The sequence below is a fragment of the Tasmannia lanceolata genome, unplaced genomic scaffold (genome assembly GCF_043159265.1).
Source record: "Tasmannia lanceolata isolate RefF3 unplaced genomic scaffold, GAP_Taslan_0.1 ptg000006l, whole genome shotgun sequence".
NCBI lineage: Eukaryota > Viridiplantae > Streptophyta > Magnoliopsida > Canellales > Winteraceae > Tasmannia > Tasmannia lanceolata.
Window position 1 is genome coordinate 19,706,695 of NW_027518683.1, and position 20,012 is coordinate 19,726,706.

Sequence of the window (20,012 nt, forward strand, 5' to 3'; positions counted from 1 at the left end):
CTTCGTTTTGAAAAATATGGGTGGGGCCTACAATTGGGCCTTAATGTTACTGCATGACCCACACCATAGGATGATCCAAACCGGCCATTTGATGAGCCACAACGTAAATAGGTTGTGCCCCCAAATCATTTCCATAGGATGATCGCAAGCCTCCGATCTATAGAGGTCTCCTTAGATCAGAGGGCTAGGATCATCCTATGGAAATGATATTTTACGGCGCAACCTATTTATGTTGTGGCCCATCAAATGGATGCTTTGGATGTTGGATGCCTAAACTATCCTAACCGTCCAATCGTCTAGGGCCCATATTGAATTATAATATGAGGAGCCCTAAAGAAAATACAAAAAAGGAAGTTTCTTTTACACTTTCCTAAGCATTTATTGGACCTTTCCTTTTGCTTACGCAATCCGTATTTAGTCCGGCAAGCTTATTCAGAGTTTGAAAAAAGGGCAGCCTAGAGGGTCTGTCTCTCCATTGCGGGGTCTAGGGAGGGTTAAATGTACCCAGCCTTACCCCTGCTTTGGCATAGAGGCTGTTTTCGTGACTCGAATCGGTGACCACCAGGTCACAATGGAGCAACCTTAATGTTGTGCCAAGGCTCGCCCTCTAAGCTTATTTAGAGTTCTTCCAAATAAATCTAAACCATTGATTTTGTAATCCTTTATCACACACATGAGATACACATTCGAAATTGGGACTCAGATCATGTGTGCTCTTGATTTCATTTACACCCACCATTATGCCCCCTTTGTTGTAGGACCCAAAAAAGCAGCTTTTTACCATTGATAGTAAAAGTGACTTTCTGCGTGGCCCCTCTCTCTTATTACTAGTGCAATTCCTTTTCTAAGACCTCGTCACTGTTCTTAGCTCTCTCCTCGCCCTTGAATACGTGATCTGTCAAAAAAAAAGAAAAAAAAGAAATTTTTTTTGCTCAGTCTTCCTTCATCGCTGAGAATTTCTAGGGTTTTAAAATAACCTAGGTCAGATTTTGATTCTGTCAAAGGATCTGAATCTTTAGATATTGATTAGAACGCTGTAAAAAAATTGGTCTTCTTTCCTATTCAAAATCAGTATTTGAATTGGGGAAAAAGGGCAAGAGATTGGGATGATTAGGGTTTGAAATCTAATTGTTCTTCTTAGGGCTTTCCGTTTTGAGGAAAGGCCCTTGGAAGGAGAGGAAATGAAGAGCTTGATTGGAGGGCCTGGTACGGTCACAGGGCTTCTTCTAAGGATAGGGCAGTGTATTTTCGCAGCGGCTTCGATCGGGGCCATGGTTTCTTCTTCTGGATTTTCTAATTACTCCGCTTTCTGGTATTAATCTTTCTAATTACCTTTTTTTTTGTTATCTGTTTAGGTTTCTTGATTTTTGTTTGGAGAAATTGAGTATCCTTGTCCTAATTGTTATTATCTAACTGTAATTACTACTTTGTTTTAAGGTTTTATGATATCAAAATAGAAAATAAAGAAGAAGAAGAATAATAGAGTAGGACAAAATGGAGAAAAAATGAGATAATTTGAGGAAACTCAACCTCTAAAAGCACTAGATGTGAGTATTGCTTGCTGAATAGTCATACAGCATCTACATGTTATAGAAATTAGCAGCATTAAGGGTGAAAAGGGCTTCTCATCTTAGACACAAGATGATTTTTGTACCTCTCTAATAAGCTGCCAAGACGAATGTTATCTTATGGTTATCTGACCATAAGGAAGAGGTGTATCATTCTTATGAAATCCAGTTCCTCAAATATAGTGTACTGTGAACAAGGAATACTTGCTGAGCAACATTACAAAGATGAGATGAAGCAAGACATAGGTTAACGGCATGGGGGGAAATGCTTATAATTTTCAACTTGACTTAAAGAGTAGAATGATGAGTAGATCGTGGTGGAATGAACTGTGGGTGTTAATTGAAATAGGCATCTGAGAGAAAACCTCATGTTGGATTGCCATGTCTTTTTTCAAAGATAACAAGAATTTAATTAACTGTAAACCGAGGTACATCAAAGGGGGCAAGTTGTCCCCCAATGTAATGGTGTCAGTGAAGATCCTGCAAACCTTCAGGCTTGACCAGAAGCATTGGAATGTTTATCTCGTCTTTTGTTGTTGGATTGCCATGTCAATGACACAAATCTGCCAAACATGAATGAGGAGCATCCGTAGTCTCCATAAAAGAATGCTTCCAAGAATCAGGGAGAACAAAAGGGATTTGTGGTGGAGAACACTTGTTAGTGGAAGACGAAGACCCTGAAAAGGGAAACAAAAGCTAGATGGATGAGTCATGTACTGGAGAAGCAGACGAAGCCATTGAAGATTAAAAGGGGTTTCTCTGAAAAGTGGTATGGTATTTTGAGAGTGGGACACCTAAACTCTAAAGATGAATAGCCCGGAGAGTGGCGAGCTTGAGTATTATCACAGTGATGACCCTTCTGGTTCTCAGCATTTCCAAGCAAGACACAATGAAGTAGCCTAGAAGTGTGCTTATTCCTTTAATGTTAAAGGAGAAGAACCAAACAGGTATCACAGAATTGCACTTGCTACCTCCCTTTCACTTTTTGGAAGGTGTAGGGATTTAGGAGAGAAACCTAAACATGAAGAGCACAACGGAATGGATCAAAGTTTGTTTTGTCTTATGTTGTCGGAGATCATCCGATCAACTACCCGTCGGAGATCGAACGCTACAGAGTGATTTTTTGATTTCCTGACGTGGGCTGCAAGGCAAGGAGTTTTGGAAACTTCCAAACCTCCCAAAAGTATCCAACGTCTCTTTCTAAAATTGGGAAAAGAAAGGAAGCAGCATATTTGTAATTCAAAGCAATTTCTATTTGAGTCCAGTTAAATTAAGGAACTTAGTTATTTATTCCGATCGGTTTATTCGAATCGACGAGCGACCTTCGTGGATTCGAAGGTTTTTTCCTATCGGTGTTGATATTAATCAATCTCGACTCGTTCTTCGCGCTTCCGGCTACGCCAGGTGGTATCAAACCCCTGCTACGTTCCTTACATGGCTTCCCACGGAGAACGGAAAAATCAAGAAACCGTGACGGTGGAGATGTTTAACACTCTCCAGGCTACCGTTAATCAAATAGCAGAGCAATTGGCACGATTTAATCCTATTGAGCGCGAGCAACACCAAATCGATGACGGTGATCGGCGACGGTACACTCAAGCTCTACGTCGAGTTCCACGCTCCGGCCCTAGAGTTACATATTTTCCTAACGATTATTACTCTAGTGAGGTGGAATTCGAAGACATCTTCCATCTGAGGTATATTCATAACCGCGCTTTGAAATCTGCGGTTCGTGATTGCGATTGTTGTATTAAGGTGGATTTGCCAAATTTTAATGGCCAACTCCATCTCGAAGATTTTCTTGATTGGCTAGCGGCTGTCGAGAGATTTTTTTACTACATGGAAGTTCCTGAGGAGAAAAAAACAAAACTTGTGGCCATCAAACTCAAGGGAGGTGCTTTGGCATGGTGGGATCAACTACAACTCTCACGTACAACTGTACAAGGATGGGGAAGCGACCAATCCGGACATAGGCACGGATGCGTCAAGTCCTTTGTGAGAGGTTTCTACCCCTTGATTATGATTATGATTAGATGACTTTTTGCATGAGTCGAACCGTGGTAGAGACACCGCATACCGTGAAAGAGAAAGTGACTTTGGATCTTCCTGTTGGAACAAAAAAGCCACCATAGGCATTTCCAACACAAGGAAGAGGACTTGAAGATGTTCCTTCTACTTTGGCAACAACACAAGTTCCACGGTATGATCCACACGAGTCATCGTTCGAGCAACAGGTCATGTGCTACAAGTGCAACCAATTGGGTCACAAATCCGATCAGTGTCCCCTAACCATTGGTGATGAGCTTGAAGATGATGATCAGAAGCAGTGTGATATAAAGGAGCATAAAGAGGAGGAAAATAAGAAAGAAGACCTCATTCCTACCATTTGTGCTTCCGAGCAATACTTAACGATGCATCAGTGTCCAAATTGGGTGGAGGGCGATTTGATCATAGATCGCCTGATGAAGACCTCCTTTGTAGCGTGCTACTCGTTGTGCCCCGGTCTCCGAAATATCGTTTCTAGACGATAGCCGGTAGAAATCTTCCGTATAATCTTTAACCGATCTATTACCTTGGTGACAATTCTGGTACTGTTGAAAGAGTATCTGATCATAATCAATGGGAAGAAATCTCTCACGAAGGATTTGACGCATCCGTGCCTACGTCTGGATTGGTCTCTTTCCCTTTCTTGTACGAGAAAGTTGAAGTTGCTCCCACCATGCCGAAGCACCACCTTTAAGTTTGATGTCCACTAGTTTTGTCTTTTTCTCCTCGGGAACCTCCATGTAGCCGAAAATCTCTCGACCGCCGCGAGCCAATCAAGAAAATCTTCGATATAGAGTTGGCTATTAAATTCGGGCAAATCCACCTTAATACGGTATTCGCGATCACGAGCCGCGGTTTGCGGAACACGACCACGGGTATGCCTCGGATGGATGATGTCTTTGAATTCCTCCTCGCTAGAGTAATCATCATCGGGAAAATACGTAACTCTTGTGCGGGGACGCTGGACTTGATTTAGAGCTTCAGCATCCCGTTGCCGATCACCGTCGTCGATTTGGGGTTGCTCGCGCTCAATAGGATTCAACCATGCCAATTGCTCCGCTATTTGATTAACGGTAGCCTTAAGAGTGTTAAACATCTCCACCGTCATGGTCGATTGATTTTCTCGTTCTCTGTGGGAAGCCATGTATAGAACGTAGCAGGGCTTTGATACCACCTGGCGTAGCCGGAAGCGCGAAGAACGAGTCGAGGTTGATTAATATCAACACCGATCAGAATAAACCTTCGAATCCACGAAGGGCGCCCGTCGAATCCACGAAGAATGAGATAAACAATTTTCTCTACCAAGAAATAGCTCTTCGTGGATTCGACGAGCGCCCTTCGTGGATTCGAAGGTTTATTCCTATCGGTGTTGATATTAATTAACCTCGACTCGTTCTTCGCGCTTCCGGCTACGCCATTTCCACCCTTTCAATCTTAGGGCAGTGATAAATCTTAGAGAACTTCGCAAAATAGAGGAAGATGGGAGAGGGAAGAGGGAGGACTGGAGGACGAAATTGCTATCTAATTTTTGTAAGCCTAGGAATTCTCCTTCATGTTGTATTTGTAGTGAGTTGCAGACTCCGTGTCCAACTCCAACTCATACAAGGAGTCTCACAAGGAGTCCAATTCTGAGTCACCTAGTGGGACCCACATGGATGTCCTAACTTCAACATCTCCCACTCATCCATAGCGAGGTACACTTGGAATTGTAAAATCATCCCATTCTCTTCATTGCTCTTGTTGTCTTCATATTGAGAGAGTGTGATACCAATGGGAGTCTCTTTTGGAGAAAGCACCATGCTAAGTTTCTGACATAATACATCTCATCTCCAACAACCCACACTTTCCCAAGATGTATTTGGCCATATCATATTAATCATTTTCTAGTCCCTCACGAGTAAATGCTAAGAAAAATTCTCACCCAATACACAACTATGAGCTTCGACAAAAAAGTATTATGTACTTTTACTCATATATGAGAGTACATAATAGTAGTTGAAAACTGTGAAAAAGCGAACAATTTTTTTTGGAAGAAGCTCTAGTTAATGCATACATCTAATCCAAAGAATTTGTTAACTAATATTCATACTCCAGCCGTCATGTTGTTTAGCTTCATATCAATTGCTTTTTTAAAAATGTCCTTATAGTCCACATCAATCCTAGTCGTTGGAAACATTATAGAGTTTGCATACATCAAGCTTTTGCTTCACAACATATTCATGAGTCACTAAGGGCATCAGGGTTACTTACATAACCAATAGTCTCACATAGTTAGGAAATAGGGAATTATTCACTTGTGTATGTTAATTTAGGCATGTGATATAGCACATCGTATATATACGTGCTACGGTGGATCTCACAATGAGTTCATCAATCTCAATACCCTAGTTTTAAATTCCCATCGAATCAACACGAAACGGCCAAAATGTTTCTATTTCCATCTTCAGTCCCCACTGAAATACAAACCGAAATCAAAATCCGTAATGAAACCAAGACCGTAACTGTATTAGTGGTAATAGTAATACTATACTAGTATCTGTTATATAAGTATATTTATATGAATTACATATGAAGTATGATGCATCTACTATGTGTAAATATTTATGTGAATTACCTGTGGAATGTATTATGTACTGAATTATTAGACATGCACAGTAGCACATGTCATGAGGTTTTTTACGTGGTTAAATCATTATGGGTTATTTTTGAAAAGTGATACCATTAATGAAGAAAAAAGATATAAAGATTCCCCCAGGTAATTTGGCTAAGCTATTAGCTTAATCGTTAGCATTTCAGGGAATCAAAGAGAAAAGAAAAACCCCATTCAAGCATAACTATTTGATCTTAACAATCAGATTGGCGTTTCTCCATGGACCGTCACTTTTCCCTTTGACCCACGACACTGTATTAGAAGAATCACTTTCAAATTCCAAACTGCCTCCATCTGGCTTGTGGAGATGCGATGGTCAAACCCCCCGATGAAGAGCGTGGACCTTGGCTTCTATGGAGTCAGTGATACCGATAGGACCAGCAAAAAAATGCCCCCATTACCTTCATTGATTGGGCTGCCAGGAGAGCAACTGTTAACATTAAGTTTGATCACGTTTCTAGGAGGGGGCGTCCATCTTGCAGCCACTTTATTTTTTAGAGTTTTACCTCTCAAGAATGTACCCCAATTCATAATAATGATATCCACAGAGTAGCCAACTAATGATTGGTATTGAAGAGACCAAGAAACCACTGTGTGCCTGACGTTCCAAATCAAACGATTGACGGTGATCTTAAATTTCCATCATTTGCATATGTTTCCTTACGTTTCCATAATTTTACAAGCTTTCCACCGAAATTTCCATCCGAAATTGAAAAGTTTCCATTTCCATGCTGACCAAAGCCGAAATTTAAAACCATGCTCAATACCTTACGGATCCTAGTCTAGTGATTACTCAATCACCTTACCTAAGTCCTTCAATTCGATTGCCATCCCAAACATTCAATTCAAGTCACATCCAAATATTTCAGGCTATATGATTCATGTAGGACACTATTGAGCCATGTTTGGTTCCCAATGGACATTTCCTCAACATTTTTTAGTTGACATTGTCTTGCACATACAACCCTCACATTATTTGTGCTATGGTTTAATTATTTCTAATCTTCTTGCATTCTATGTGGCAGGGCTACAACCCTATGAGTCGCACATGGTGAATATGTGCGACTCATGTTATCCATCACATGGCGAATATGTGGCAGGGCTACAACCCTTAGCCCGATGGCAATTTTTTTCATGTTATCCATCACTTGGTGAATATGTGTGTATCATATATCCATAACATAATTTCATGTCTAATGGAATCAATCAACATCAACAAATGAAATCAAACATTAAGAGTGATTTAATCGAAAGGTCCATATTCATCAAAATCTGCGAAGTCCCATAGACCTAACATGAGAGTCTGGTAAACATCTCATGTTATTGGCCTAGCAAGGGGCAATCATTTTCGTAGTAGATCTACATGTTAGGACCACCTCCTTTCGCGAAACTATATCTTTACCGTAATGATAACGAATATCAATGTGCTTCATTTTCCATTGTATTTGGGATCCTTTGCATGTGGTAATACCGGTAAATTATCACAATGCATTGTCATAAGGTCTTTGGCGTGAATTACATCCCAAATTATCATTCAAAAGAAAAAAAAAAGAATTCCATCCCAGAGTCGCAGAAGGAATCTCCTCAGCTAAATGACTTCCTAAACAGTAGCACAATAGGCAACATACTCTGACTCTGTCGTGGATAGAGCGATACATGATTGTTTCTTGTTGGTCTAAGACACGACACTACCTCCAAGGTGTTGTACTACTAATTGTGTATGTTGATGACATTTTTCTCTCTAGCTATGATGTTAGTGAAATGGATGCAACGGAGCAGTATTTGATGCAAAATTTTCACATTAAAGACTTTGGGTAGCTGAGTTTTTTTAACTCCCACAACAAAGGAGATTTCTGGCCTTGTAACCATCAAGTATAAGTTTCCCAACCGGCCATTTATGCTTGTCTTCAAATCACCATTGGCTTTAACATCCAAACTCACATTGGATTCCATTAGAGCGTCAACTGGTCTAGCCTCGAGCATTCCCGTTCATGAAGAAGGTCGGTTACATATTTCCTTTGAGAAATGATAACACCTTGCTGTCCACGAGCTACTTAAACAAAATTATTGGGAAACACTGTATAGAATTTTATGATATCAAAAGAGTGCTTTGTGTATTGTCGATGAGAAAATATTGCTTATTCAGATGCAGATTGGGCAGGATCTAAATCTTACAGATGGTCGAATTTATTATACATTTGTTGGTGATAATTTGGCGACTTGGATGAGAAAGAAATAGACAATGGTGGCTAGATCTAGCGTAGAAGCAGAGTATAAAGTTATGCATATAATAGCTGATGTGGTTGAAGACTCTTATGAAAGAGTTTGGGTTTACATTGGAGAAACTCATTATTATCTTGTGATAACCAAGCAGCGATCTGCATTTTCAATAATCCAATTTTCTATGAGAGGATCAAACATATTGAAGTGGACGGTCACTTTGTCAGGGATGCAGTTTTGTGCAAGAAGATATGCACTCCATTTGTGAAGTTTGAAAAATTAGTTGGGTGACATTTTCACCAAAGCTCTTGCTTGTGATATATATGCTCCAGCTTGAGGGCGAATGTTGAAGTGGATGTGTGCAGTGGGCCCCGCCTAACATGTCTCTCTTTGATACATTTTGTACTGATTGGCCCCATCCTTATATTATCACTTACAAGTGGCATGTTTGTAATATTGGGGAATTAGGACATGCATAATATATTTTTGGACTCTCATGGGGTACTCAGTCTAAACCTCATGGATTTCCCATTCCCACATTCTCTTCTCTCTCTTCCTCGTATGCATTACAACGTTTTAATATTGACAAAAGAAGGTGACTACGTCAGGTGGACACCTTAAATTCAATTTTGATGGGTGCTCTCTTTGCAATCTTGGACAATAGGCATAGGCAGCATTATTAGGGATCAATTGCCTGAGGTGAGGATGGGTTCCAAAATTATGTATACAAGTGCGATAGATTTTACCTATCTTGTAAGGTGTTGAAGCCTTTTCAGCTCATTTTTGGGTCTGATTGAACTATAGGGGGGGATTTTTTAAACAACATTCGTTAGTTAATCAAGGGAAATAGGCTTTGGTTGGAGCTCCTAATAGAGGAGATATTGAATATTTGTGATGGTGCCAGTACACATCACATTACTTTCATCATGACTACCAAATGGCTAATGTTGGAGGCAGATTCGATAGTTCACGAGGCCTTAGGTTTTCTTTAGGCATCTATTCCATTGGCCTGATCTACCAATCATACCATATTTGTTATCATGCCATTGTTCTTTTAATAATGAGATCTGTTATTTATAAGAAAGCAACTAATAAATTTGTTCACAAGAAGATAATTTGATCTAAAACTATTCATGTAAATAGAATGAAAAGGCAGAAAAAGTCCTATAACGAAACCTATCTCGTGATCTACAAAGATAAAATATGATTGACTGACTCTCCAGCATAGTTTTAAAACTCCTCCGCGCCATCGTGGACTCCTCCAAGTCAACTCCCTTTTCCCTAGGCCGCATTCTGCGTTTTGCCACCGCGGTTCGCGTTTTCCCCTACAGTCAGTAAAAACTCCTTTGACTCTCCCAAGTTATGACCATGTCAACCGAGTACTCAGTCGTGTCAACCGCGTTCTTGGCCACGTCTGCTCCTAGTCGACGAGGATTTTCTTGGCCGCATTTTGACCTGCATCCATGTTTTTAAACACTGCTTTCAAGTCCAACCACTTTGAATATTGTTATGCTGAAGCTGGGGTTGCTTCATTTTACAGTTCCTCTTAGACTAATGAACAATGGTTCCTTTTAAAGTTCCAGTTGTAGAAAACTGTGCAAAAGTTTTAACGTAAACTGAATGTAATAATTTAGTTTTTGGTCAACTCTGAACTGATGGTCCTTAACTGCCCCAGTTTGCAAAAAGCAGCTGAACACTAGTGGATATCGTACTGTTTCATTTTTTTTGTAAAGCCACATCGGAGTCACTGATTGCTTGATTTCTGATTCTTGGACTTGGACTCACGAGGGGAGTCCCTATCTATTGCTGGAGGCCACTCCCCTGAGTTAGGTGTAGAAGACAGCCGAATATAATTCTTTGTTTATATCACTTACATTAATATATACCACTAGGAGATAATGCTGTTTATAGGTGAGGATAGATTTACTTTTATTCCATTAGGCTTATATATCACCTGCCTTTTTATGTAAATTATGTTTTCATTAATATAAGACTGTGGTGTATAAAAGTTAGGATAGATTTACTTTTGTGCCCTTCGGCTTATGTGTATTATGTTTTCATTAATATAAAGAGAGGTGAGACAAGTCGCGAGGTAAGGCTTGAACTCCTATTCCCAAGAATTCACGTGACTTGCTTATGTCCTAGTCTCTCTTCTTCCTCTTATCATCTCCAACTCAAGGAAAGTTGACAGTAGGGCCTGTTTGGACAGCCACCAATTTTGTGAATTGGGGTATTATCTCATTTGTGGGTTGGGGCAGCGAATTTCCACCCCAATTTGCAAATAAGATGATCTTTGTAGAGAATTTTTTTTTTTGTCACTTTACAAATTAGGCATCAATGAATAGGGCATTCCTTGAATTGTGCGGGTGTCAAAACAGGCGGTTATTTTATTCAAGATTGTGGTAAGAAATAACATCTTATTTGTTATGACTTGACTGCTTGAGTCACTAAAACACATTAATATATCTATAATATATACTAAGCATGTTTATCTCCATCTGTCATTCGCTTTCTTTCCAAGAAATTTTTTTATGGGAAACCTTTTTTTAATGAGTAGGGAAAACCTTTTCTTAAAACCTCATGTTTTGTTTTGATAGGGGGAGCGCGGGGGGGTCTTAAGCCCAAGCATAGCATGAGTTGGGGCCACCATTTTTACACTTGCTCCGGAGGGGCAATTTTACACCTCATGCTATAATAGGTGGGGCCCAACATTTTATAAACCATGTATAGCGTGGTTGGGGCCCACCGTTCTACACCTCATGTTTTGATGTGGGCCTACCATCTCTCTCAAACCCATGCATAGGGTGGGACCTACCATATTACATCCCATGTTAACGATGGGATGGGACCAACGTTGTACACCTCATGTTTTATGGGATGGGGCCTGCCTTTACACGTCAATTTTCGTGGGTGGGGCCACCATCTCTACCCAAACCGATGCATAGGGTGGAGCCCACCATTTACCTCTGCTCAAACCCATGCATAGGGTGGGACCTACCATATTACATCCCATGTTATTAATGGGATGGGGCCAACATTGTACACCTCATGTTTTATGGGATGGGGCCTGCCTTTAAACGTCAATTCTTTGTGGGTGGGGCCACCATCTCTACCCAAACCGATGCATAGGGTGGAGCCCACCATTTTACCTCTAATGTTATTGATGTTGTGGCCTCAACCATCTCTATCCAAACCTATGCATTAGGGTGCACCCCACCATTTTACACCTCATGTTTTGATCGTGTGGGCCCCATCATTTTACACCCATGCATAGCATGGGGCCAGAATACTAGTGAAGAATAAACCTTGATATCAACTAATAGCATTTTGGATTACTCAAGCTATTGTTGTTTTCTGCTAACCTAACCAATTAGAGTCAAGAGACATACAAACACCCTTGATCTGGTAATAATTGTCTGGCTTGCAAAAGAGCATATTGCTCGCTTGGTTAATCTATTGCCCTTTAGTGCTAAAATCATGTTGAATTTAATATTTGTTCCATTGTTGCTGAACTTCTTAAACACCGCATGTGTTCATATTTTCTTTCAATGAGTTTGTTTATACATGCGAAAAACTTTTAAAGTGGGTTTTCCTCTATTGAGCCATATGCTTTGACATTGATATTCTTTGCATTCAGTTACTTGATTGCTTCTATGGGGCTGCAATTGCTGTGGAGCTTGGGACTAGCAGGCCTTGATGTTTATGCTCTGAGGATTAAGAGAGACCTTCAAAATCCTGTCTTAGTGAGCCTGTTTGTTGTTGGGGACTGGGTAATGACTTTTCCTTTCTTAACTCCAGTTATCATGCCGTTTTGCACTGGGCCACTTACATGAACATGTGCTTAGAAAAGTCAAGACACACATTCTTCAAGAAGAGACCGATTCGTTTACTAAAATTTTCTTTATGGTCAAATATGACATAATATTCGTTCATATATTTTGGGCCTTATTTTTTTAGTATAAAATGAAGGGAGATATGTTGGAACAAAAGGCCTCCAGAACACCCTGATTTGCACTGCACAGGACCACCCTACTTGTTAACCTATTTGTTTGCTTGTACGTACGCATCTGCTGTTAGATACCAATCAGGGGATGCTGGAACATTTTTTCATTCCAGAACATCTTCGTACATTATTTCGTTTTTCATTTCATGTAAGTCAGAACACTTCCTTTTTTTTCGCTTAAAAAAATACCTGGCTATTCTGCAAGTGACTAGTTCCACTATTTCCCATGACCAATGTTTCCTTTTATTTATTTATGTATGTTATTTTTAAGACGGTAAAGAAAACTTTATTATATCTTTCCTTATGTATTTGACTCGTTAATTCCAAAGTCCGTAGATTCCTTTTCTTCAAGGTTCAAACCCACCTACCCCTGCTCCCTAACGTTTCCTTTGGCACTGAATCAAGATTCTACCTTGTATCCACCTAGCCTTGCCCATCTAAAGCTAAACTTTTATGGTTCAAGCTTGGGGAATCCCGGGCCAGCTAGAGAAGGCGTCTCGAAAGGCCATGCTGTGAGATGGTTATTTGAGGTTCTCTGTACATGTATATAAGCCAATTTGTCACCATCTTAATTAAGGGAGAAAATTGTTCTACTTTGACGTTCACAATAAATTGTCTCCTTACGGTTCGCAGATGATACTCTTCTGTTTAGTTTGCCGGATGTGCTGAAGGTTATGAATCTAAGATCTATTATCAGATGTTTCGAGGTCGTGACCGGACAAAGGTCTAACTTCCATAAATCCTTACTGGCATTATGGGGCGTAAGGTGGACTCTTTTCCCTCTTCCTATCATGGATTGCCTTTTGGAGCGGGTTGCCAAAAAAAAAGAAGTTGGGATCCTATAGTGGAGAGGGTTGAAAGAAGGCTAGATACGTTGAAGAGAAACTTGGTTTCGAGAGGGGGGAGATTAACGCTAATAAAAGCGGTTTTGGTGAATATACTGATATATCAGTTGTCTCTATTTAAATTCCCTACTCACGTAGCTTTGAGAATTGAACAAATCCAAATAAGATTCTTATGGGGAGGTTCTGAAAATAAGAGTCATACCGTTAGTGAAATGGGAAGAAGCATGCAAACCATGGAGGTTTGGAGAGGAAGTGTCATCGCTTTGGGACAAAATTATTGACAGCAAATATGGGTCTCTAGTGGGTCACTGGGAGTTGGATGATTGTTTCAGTAAGCCTGGACGCTCTGTGTGAAGAGATATTTTAGTGTTTTCGCCCATGTTTTGTGAGGATACTAGATTTAGTGCCCATGTGAGGGACCGTGTGAGTTTTTGGCATGATAAGTGGTGTTCAGACCTTCCTTTGAAAGATCCCTTCCTAGATTTGTAAGTGGTTTCCTCTTCTAAGTTGGCAATATTCAAAGATTGCTTTGAGAGGAGATAGGACAGGGTGGTGTGGCTCCCGACCTTCAGACGTAATTTCTTCGATAGAGGACAGGGTGGTTTTTCATGAGGATACTAGATTTAGTGCCCATGTGGGGGACTGTGTGAGTTTTTGGCATGATAAGTGGTGTTCAGACCTAAAGATCTCTTCCCAGATTTGTAAGTGGGTTTCCTCTTCTAAGTTGGCAATGTTCAAAGATTGCTTTGGGAGGAGGGAGGACAGGGTAGTGTGGCTCCTGGCTTTTCTGACGTAATTTCCTCGATAGAGAACTTCAAGCGGTAGCCATGATATTTGAATTATTGGAGAGTTATTATCGAAAGCGTGATGGCTCTGATATAAGGGTATGGATCTAGAATGTGTCAGTGATGTTCTCCGCTAAATCTTTCTATTCCCATCTCGTGGCTTGCCTTGTGGCTCCTAATATTGCTAGGGTGTTGTCAATCCATGCTCCTCCTTGTGTTAATGTGTTTGAGTGGGCGGCCATTTGAGATCACATTCAAGCGGTGGACTTCTGTAGGAAGCGGAAGATGGGGTTTGTTGATCACCGTGCTTTGTGTATCCAAGATGGGGAATCTGTGAATCATATATTCATCCATTGCAACCTAGTTCGGGAGATTTGGAGTGGTCTCTTGAAAAGATTCGGTTTTTCTTGGGTTTTCCCTAAGGATCTCATCGATGTTTTGGAAGGTTGACAATTGGTTCCATGGCGTAGTAAAGGCAAGATCTTTTGGAATATTTCCTTCATCGCGGTTATTTGGGTGGTGTAAAAAGAGAGAAATGACAGGATATTTAGAGTAAGAGCTAAGAGTGCTTCTTATATATTCACTAAGGTGCTGGCTTTGACTATATTTTGGGCCTAAGTCTCTTCACAGCTTTCGGTTTGTCTCTGCTTATGATCTCTTGGAGGGATGGTGCAAGGTTTGTTTTAGCATAGAGAGGAGCATTCTGATTGCTCAGGCTTGGGAGCCTCCGGCTAGTGGCTCCTTAAAGCTCAACTTCGACGGTTCTAGCCTCGGAAATTCGGGTCCGAAACGTGTTGGGGGAGGGATGCTAAAGGAGTTGTGAGATGGCTTTTTCAGGCCGTACTGGTATGCTGATTCTAATTAAGCAGATGTGTGCGCTGTACATAAAGGGATTAAGCTCCCTGTGGGTGAGGATCTTAATAAAGTAGTGGTCGAAGGGGACTCCTTGGAAGTCATTCGGTGGTTATCTGGATTTCATCTTCCCCCTTGGAGATTTGCAGCCTTTTTCAATGAGATAAATGATATTGTTGGCTCTTCGAGTATCTCCTTTCGCCATACTAGGAGATTGACTAACGGGGATGCGAACAAGATGGCTAGGGCCAGAGCTCAGAAAGAGGATTTTGATATTTTCGACTTTCTTCTCCTGTAATATTGTCTTGCTGTTTCTTTTAGTTTTCTTTGTTGTATATTCGTGCTCTCTTTCCTTGTGTTGGACCATCTCGGTCTCTTTTAATGAAATTTGATCCATTTATCAGGAAAAAAAAACCCAAATTGTCTCCTTCACTTTAATCTCATGGGAGTTGTTTGGGCGTAAAAATTAGATTATTTTTTTCATTATATTATATCTGCAGAGCCGAGCCCTTGAACCATGACCTGACCTCATGTCTGAATACTTCTATCGTCCTTTCCAATATGCCCTGAATTCAATGAGCAGTTACTGTGGCAATTGATAATTTATATGATAGTTACAACGAGGAGCATCGGTAATTTATATGATAATTATAATTCTTTCTTTCTCTAGACCAGTTGGGGTGTGTGATTCTAATGAGACGGAATCGAGAGCTCTCCTTGGGGGTTTGAAGTGGTACGTGAGTTCTATGTCAGATCCTTTAATCATCGAGGGGCAAGGAAGCACGGGTACTCTTTGGAGCCCCACGCACCCGTATCGGGTGCGTCTTGGGTGCGGGTGCGCCTGGGTACTCCCTGTGTGCGTTTCGGGTACGCACCCAAACAGTAAACAATTCAAAACTGTTTGGGGCTCGCATTTTGGCTCAAAATTACATTTAGTCTCTGTTCATTTGAGATTGTGACAACCGATTGAGAGCCCAAAACTGATTATTGGACTCAAAATTATGTTTAATTTTGAGTCCATTAATCTGTTTGGGGCTCACATTTGGGTTCAAAATTACATTTAAGCCCTGTTCATTTGAGATTGTGACACTCACAACCGATTGAGAGTCCAGAACTGATTATTGGAGTCGAAATTATGTTTAATTTTGAATCCAATATTCTGTTTGGGGCTCACATTCGGTTGGGAGTTGGGACAATCCCAAACGAACAAATCCTTTAATTTTTTAATTTTTATAAATATATAATAAAATATAAAAATATATAATTCAGCATACCCCCAACGTACCCGTATCCTATTTTTTAAAAAAAAAATCATGCATCCACATACCCGTATCGTGTCGTACCCGCACCTTGTACCCATATCCGTGCTTCATAGTGGAGGGGATTCCGCCAATGTTTTGGCTTGGGCATGGAAAAGTCGCCTAGGTTGCACCCCTCTCCGGTCTTTATTAAAATAAGTATCCTAGTGCATGGAAATTGGCAAATATGATTTCAGAAATCTGTGATCTTTGCTTGACCATTCGCCCTAACTCTAACCATATGAAGCGTTCAGCAATGAGCAAGCGGACAAGCTATCGAAAGGAGTGGAGAAGGACGAGGTGGCTGGGGTTCGTTCGCGGGATTTGGGTCGGATGTAGGACCATCGTATAGGGCTGTTGGGGGTGGCTTCTGTAATCGCTATGTGGGACGCCTTGTCCCCATTTGTTGCATTATGACTACAATTTATTAATAAAATCACTAGCTGCTTTTCAAAAAAAAAAAAAAACAAGGAGCATCCCATTTTCTAGGGCTGGGCTCATGAGATACCCAACTAACTGGTTTCACTCGTGAGGCTTTTCACCCCTTCCATTTCTTCCTCAAGCGCAGGCCATTCTGTTATGTATACTGGTCGTAGAATGCGATCTTTTGGGGGTCTTTCTTTGCTTTTAATGGATGTGGCATCTGGAAATATCATTGTTTTGAATTCGAACAATTAAAATTCTTTCTTTTTTGTTCAAAAATTGTTTTAACTAAACCAGTATTATGTATGGCAGGTGACAGCGACCCTATCGCTTGCAGCAGCATGCTCGTCGGCAGGGGTGACAGTTCTGTTTGTGAGCGACACAAACTTCTGCAGGGTTAATCCCTACCTACTTTGTAGTAGGTTCCAAATCTCTGTAGCTTTGGGTTTCATCACTTGGCTCTTCATTGCCATGTCTTCTCTCGTCATGTTTTGGCTCTTGGGCTCCATCTAGTGACTCGTATTGAGGCTTCTCCATTTCTTTCTCCTCTTTCCTGCTCCTTTGTATATGTTGTGTCTGTCACATTATCTTGTTTTTTTAGTGATGATGAAATTGGTATGCTTGTTCATGCTTGTTCATGGATGTCAACATTGAGTTCTTTATTTTTATTTTTCCAAAATGAGTTTCATTAAAAACAAGACGAGAAACACGATAGAAATGATGTTCATGCACATCAGCCCATAAGGTCTTTTTGAGGAGACATGAAGGTGGCTTACCTATCGAAAACATATTGTGTTTTGTTATCCCTGCTTCCCATAGTTTTAAAACTCCCCCACGTCTGAGTCGACTCCCCCGAGTCGACTCCCTTTTACTTTGGCGCATTCCGTGTTCCGTATTTTTCCCTACAGTGTCAATAAAAACTCCTTGGACTCTCCCAAATTACGACCGCATCAACCGAGTACTCAGCCACGTAAATTGCGTTCTTGGCCACGTCCGTGCCGAGTCAAAAAGGATTTTTCTCCGCCCGCATTTTTAAACACTGCTGCTTCCAATACCAAGATATCCGCTACTGAATCTCCATCCCATTATGAGTGGGTAGCTTACCATTGGAAGAGCTGAGAAAATGCCAAAAACAGTCTTGCAAATACCGCAGTGTCGGCCATGCTTATTCCTAGTTGCGGCTAAGGGGCTTGGATGACATTCAGTGAATCCAAAATATTCTGCAAGAGTTGTATCAAGAGGTTGACAGAGTGGTGAATACCAATCTTGAGGGCTGTCCATTCTGCGACATGATATATTCACCGAACCTTGCGACTGCTGTCAGCGTCTCCCGGGTTAACCTTGGAGGCCCCATCAAAGTTAGTTTGAAGAAAGCAGTTTTTGTGTACACTGAGCCTCGGCATCCGCTGGGTTTTCCTTGGAGGCCCCATCAAAGAAGAGTTTGAAGAAACCGGATTATAGAGTGGGGTGAGGGACACATAATCAGAATGTTCATGCATTATTGATGCAGCCTCGCCTTGGGTAACTTGCCACAGGAAGACCTTGACTTTCTTTTGGTAAGTGGCTTGCCAGGTGGCCGGCCAACAAATTTGGCAGAGCCAAAGTGCACATGTAAGTGCAATTTCCTGAGAGCTTTGAGGAGTGTCACTCTTCATCCACTACACCAATCTTCACTCTATGGATATCCAAAGTAGGAAGAAGAATGGATGAACCTACGGACTCCTTACATTTCACCCCCAAAAACATACAACCACGCCCTCCTTTCTTTATAAACCTTTCTCCAAAATCCCCAACACTGACTAAATTAGTCATGAAGAAAGTGAAGGCTTTCCTTTTAGTTAGTGAGGTGACAACCACAGAGACGAGTGAGGGTTAGCTCCCCCTCTTTTAAACATAGCTCAACTACGAGTTAACTAATGATTCCTTGTTTCTTTAGGTCGATAAGCTGGATCGAACCTGTGACCTCGAGATGCATATACAAAGCCTCAACCACTGAGCTACAGGCCCAACCCCTTAACTAACGATTCCTTTAGTCAACCCAAGGTTAAACACTTTCATGTTTTAACCAGGGGCGGGGCGGAGCGGAGCTACATGTAGCATAAGGGGGGCAGCTGCCCCTGTTGAGTTGGGCCAAACTCCTTAATAGACCCAACTCAATTTGGCCCAGCCCCCTTTAAAATTTGAAGCCAGCCCTCGTACCTGTAAGCCTGGCCTCCATATGTATAAATCCTGGCTCCACCACTGGTTTTAACCAAGTGTTAATCCAAGGTTACATAAGATAGGAAAAGTCACAAATACTTTCACTTTTAGCCATCCCTCTCATGTTCACTCGATATCAAACTAGTTCCCCAAAAAATTTCTCTTTCACTGGTAAATACGAACCCTCCTGCGTTTTGCAACACGCAATCAATGATCTTGAAAATTAGGAGAGGAATTAATAGAAATATCTTTACTCAATTAGCCAAATTCCTAATCTCAATCAGCCTTTAGTGCTCCCAATTAGAAATCTCCTAATCTAAATTAGCCTCACCTTAGGATCCCTAATCTAGTTAGCATTCTAAATCTAGTTATACTAGTCTAACCTTAAAATTCCTAGACCTACTTAGGGCCCTAAACTTGATCAATTTAGCCTAACCCCTGCATTCTTATACCCTGTAGGCCTAAACCATTTAGCCTAACCCCTGCATTCTTATACCCTGTAGGCCTAAACCCCAATTCCAAAGGAGACTCACAGCCTCCATTGATGCTTCATTAAGCACATCAACAAATAAAAAGTTTTTCATTGTCCTTGTCCCTTCTCACACTCCCTTCATCAGCTTTAAGCTATATTCATCAGCTTTAGAAGAACATTATGAGTCGAAAACTGATTATTAGACTCAAAATTAAGGCCCTGTTTGTTTTGTATTCTGAGAACTGATTGTGAGTCTAAAACTGATCCTTGGACTCAAATTGACATTTAGGCTCTGCTCGTTTCAGATTATGACAACCGATTCTTGGCCCTAAGCCTATTATTGGACTCAAATTTAAATGTAATTTTGAGTCCAACAATAGGTTTCGGACTTTCGGTCGTCATAATGCCTTAATTTTTAGTCCAATAATCAGTTTTGGACACAATCAATTCTCAAAATCCAAAGGCCCTGTTCGTTTAAGATTCTGACTACCATTATATTCCAACCAATTATTGGACTCAAAATTAAAATGAATGGGGCCAAAACAAACAAGGCCTTAATTTTGAGTCAATAATTGGCTTTGGACACAATCGTTTGTCAAAATCCAAAACGAACAAGGCCTTACAATATGTTAACAAATGCTTAGAAAGGCA

The 20,012-nt window shown here is 40.8% G+C and overlaps 1 protein-coding gene across 1 annotated transcript; it reads left to right on the forward strand.

The window, feature by feature from the left end:
- Positions 1 to 835: 835 nt before the first annotated feature.
- Positions 836 to 17,318, forward strand: LOC143880034 (CASP-like protein 5B1). Its single transcript, XM_077382795.1, has 3 exons — positions 836 to 1,312; positions 12,122 to 12,254; positions 17,003 to 17,318. Exons 1-3 carry the CDS (start codon positions 1,182 to 1,184, stop codon positions 17,201 to 17,203), a joined length of 465 nt encoding a protein of 154 aa, XP_077238910.1. The 5' UTR covers positions 836 to 1,181; the 3' UTR covers positions 17,204 to 17,318.
- The last annotated feature ends 2,694 nt before the right edge of the window (positions 17,319 to 20,012 follow it).

Excerpts from the sequence above, each read along its gene's own strand:
- LOC143880034 (XM_077382795.1), top strand. The coding sequence starts at position 1,182 with ATGAAGAGCTTGATTGGAGGGCCTGGTACGGTCACAGGGCTTCTTCTA. Across the intron at positions 1,313-12,121 it reads TCTAATTACTCCGCTTTCTG|TTACTTGATTGCTTCTATGG; the intron begins GTATTAATCTTT and ends CTTTGCATTCAG. Across the intron at positions 12,255-17,002 it reads TGTTTGTTGTTGGGGACTGG|GTGACAGCGACCCTATCGCT; the intron begins GTAATGACTTTT and ends TATGTATGGCAG.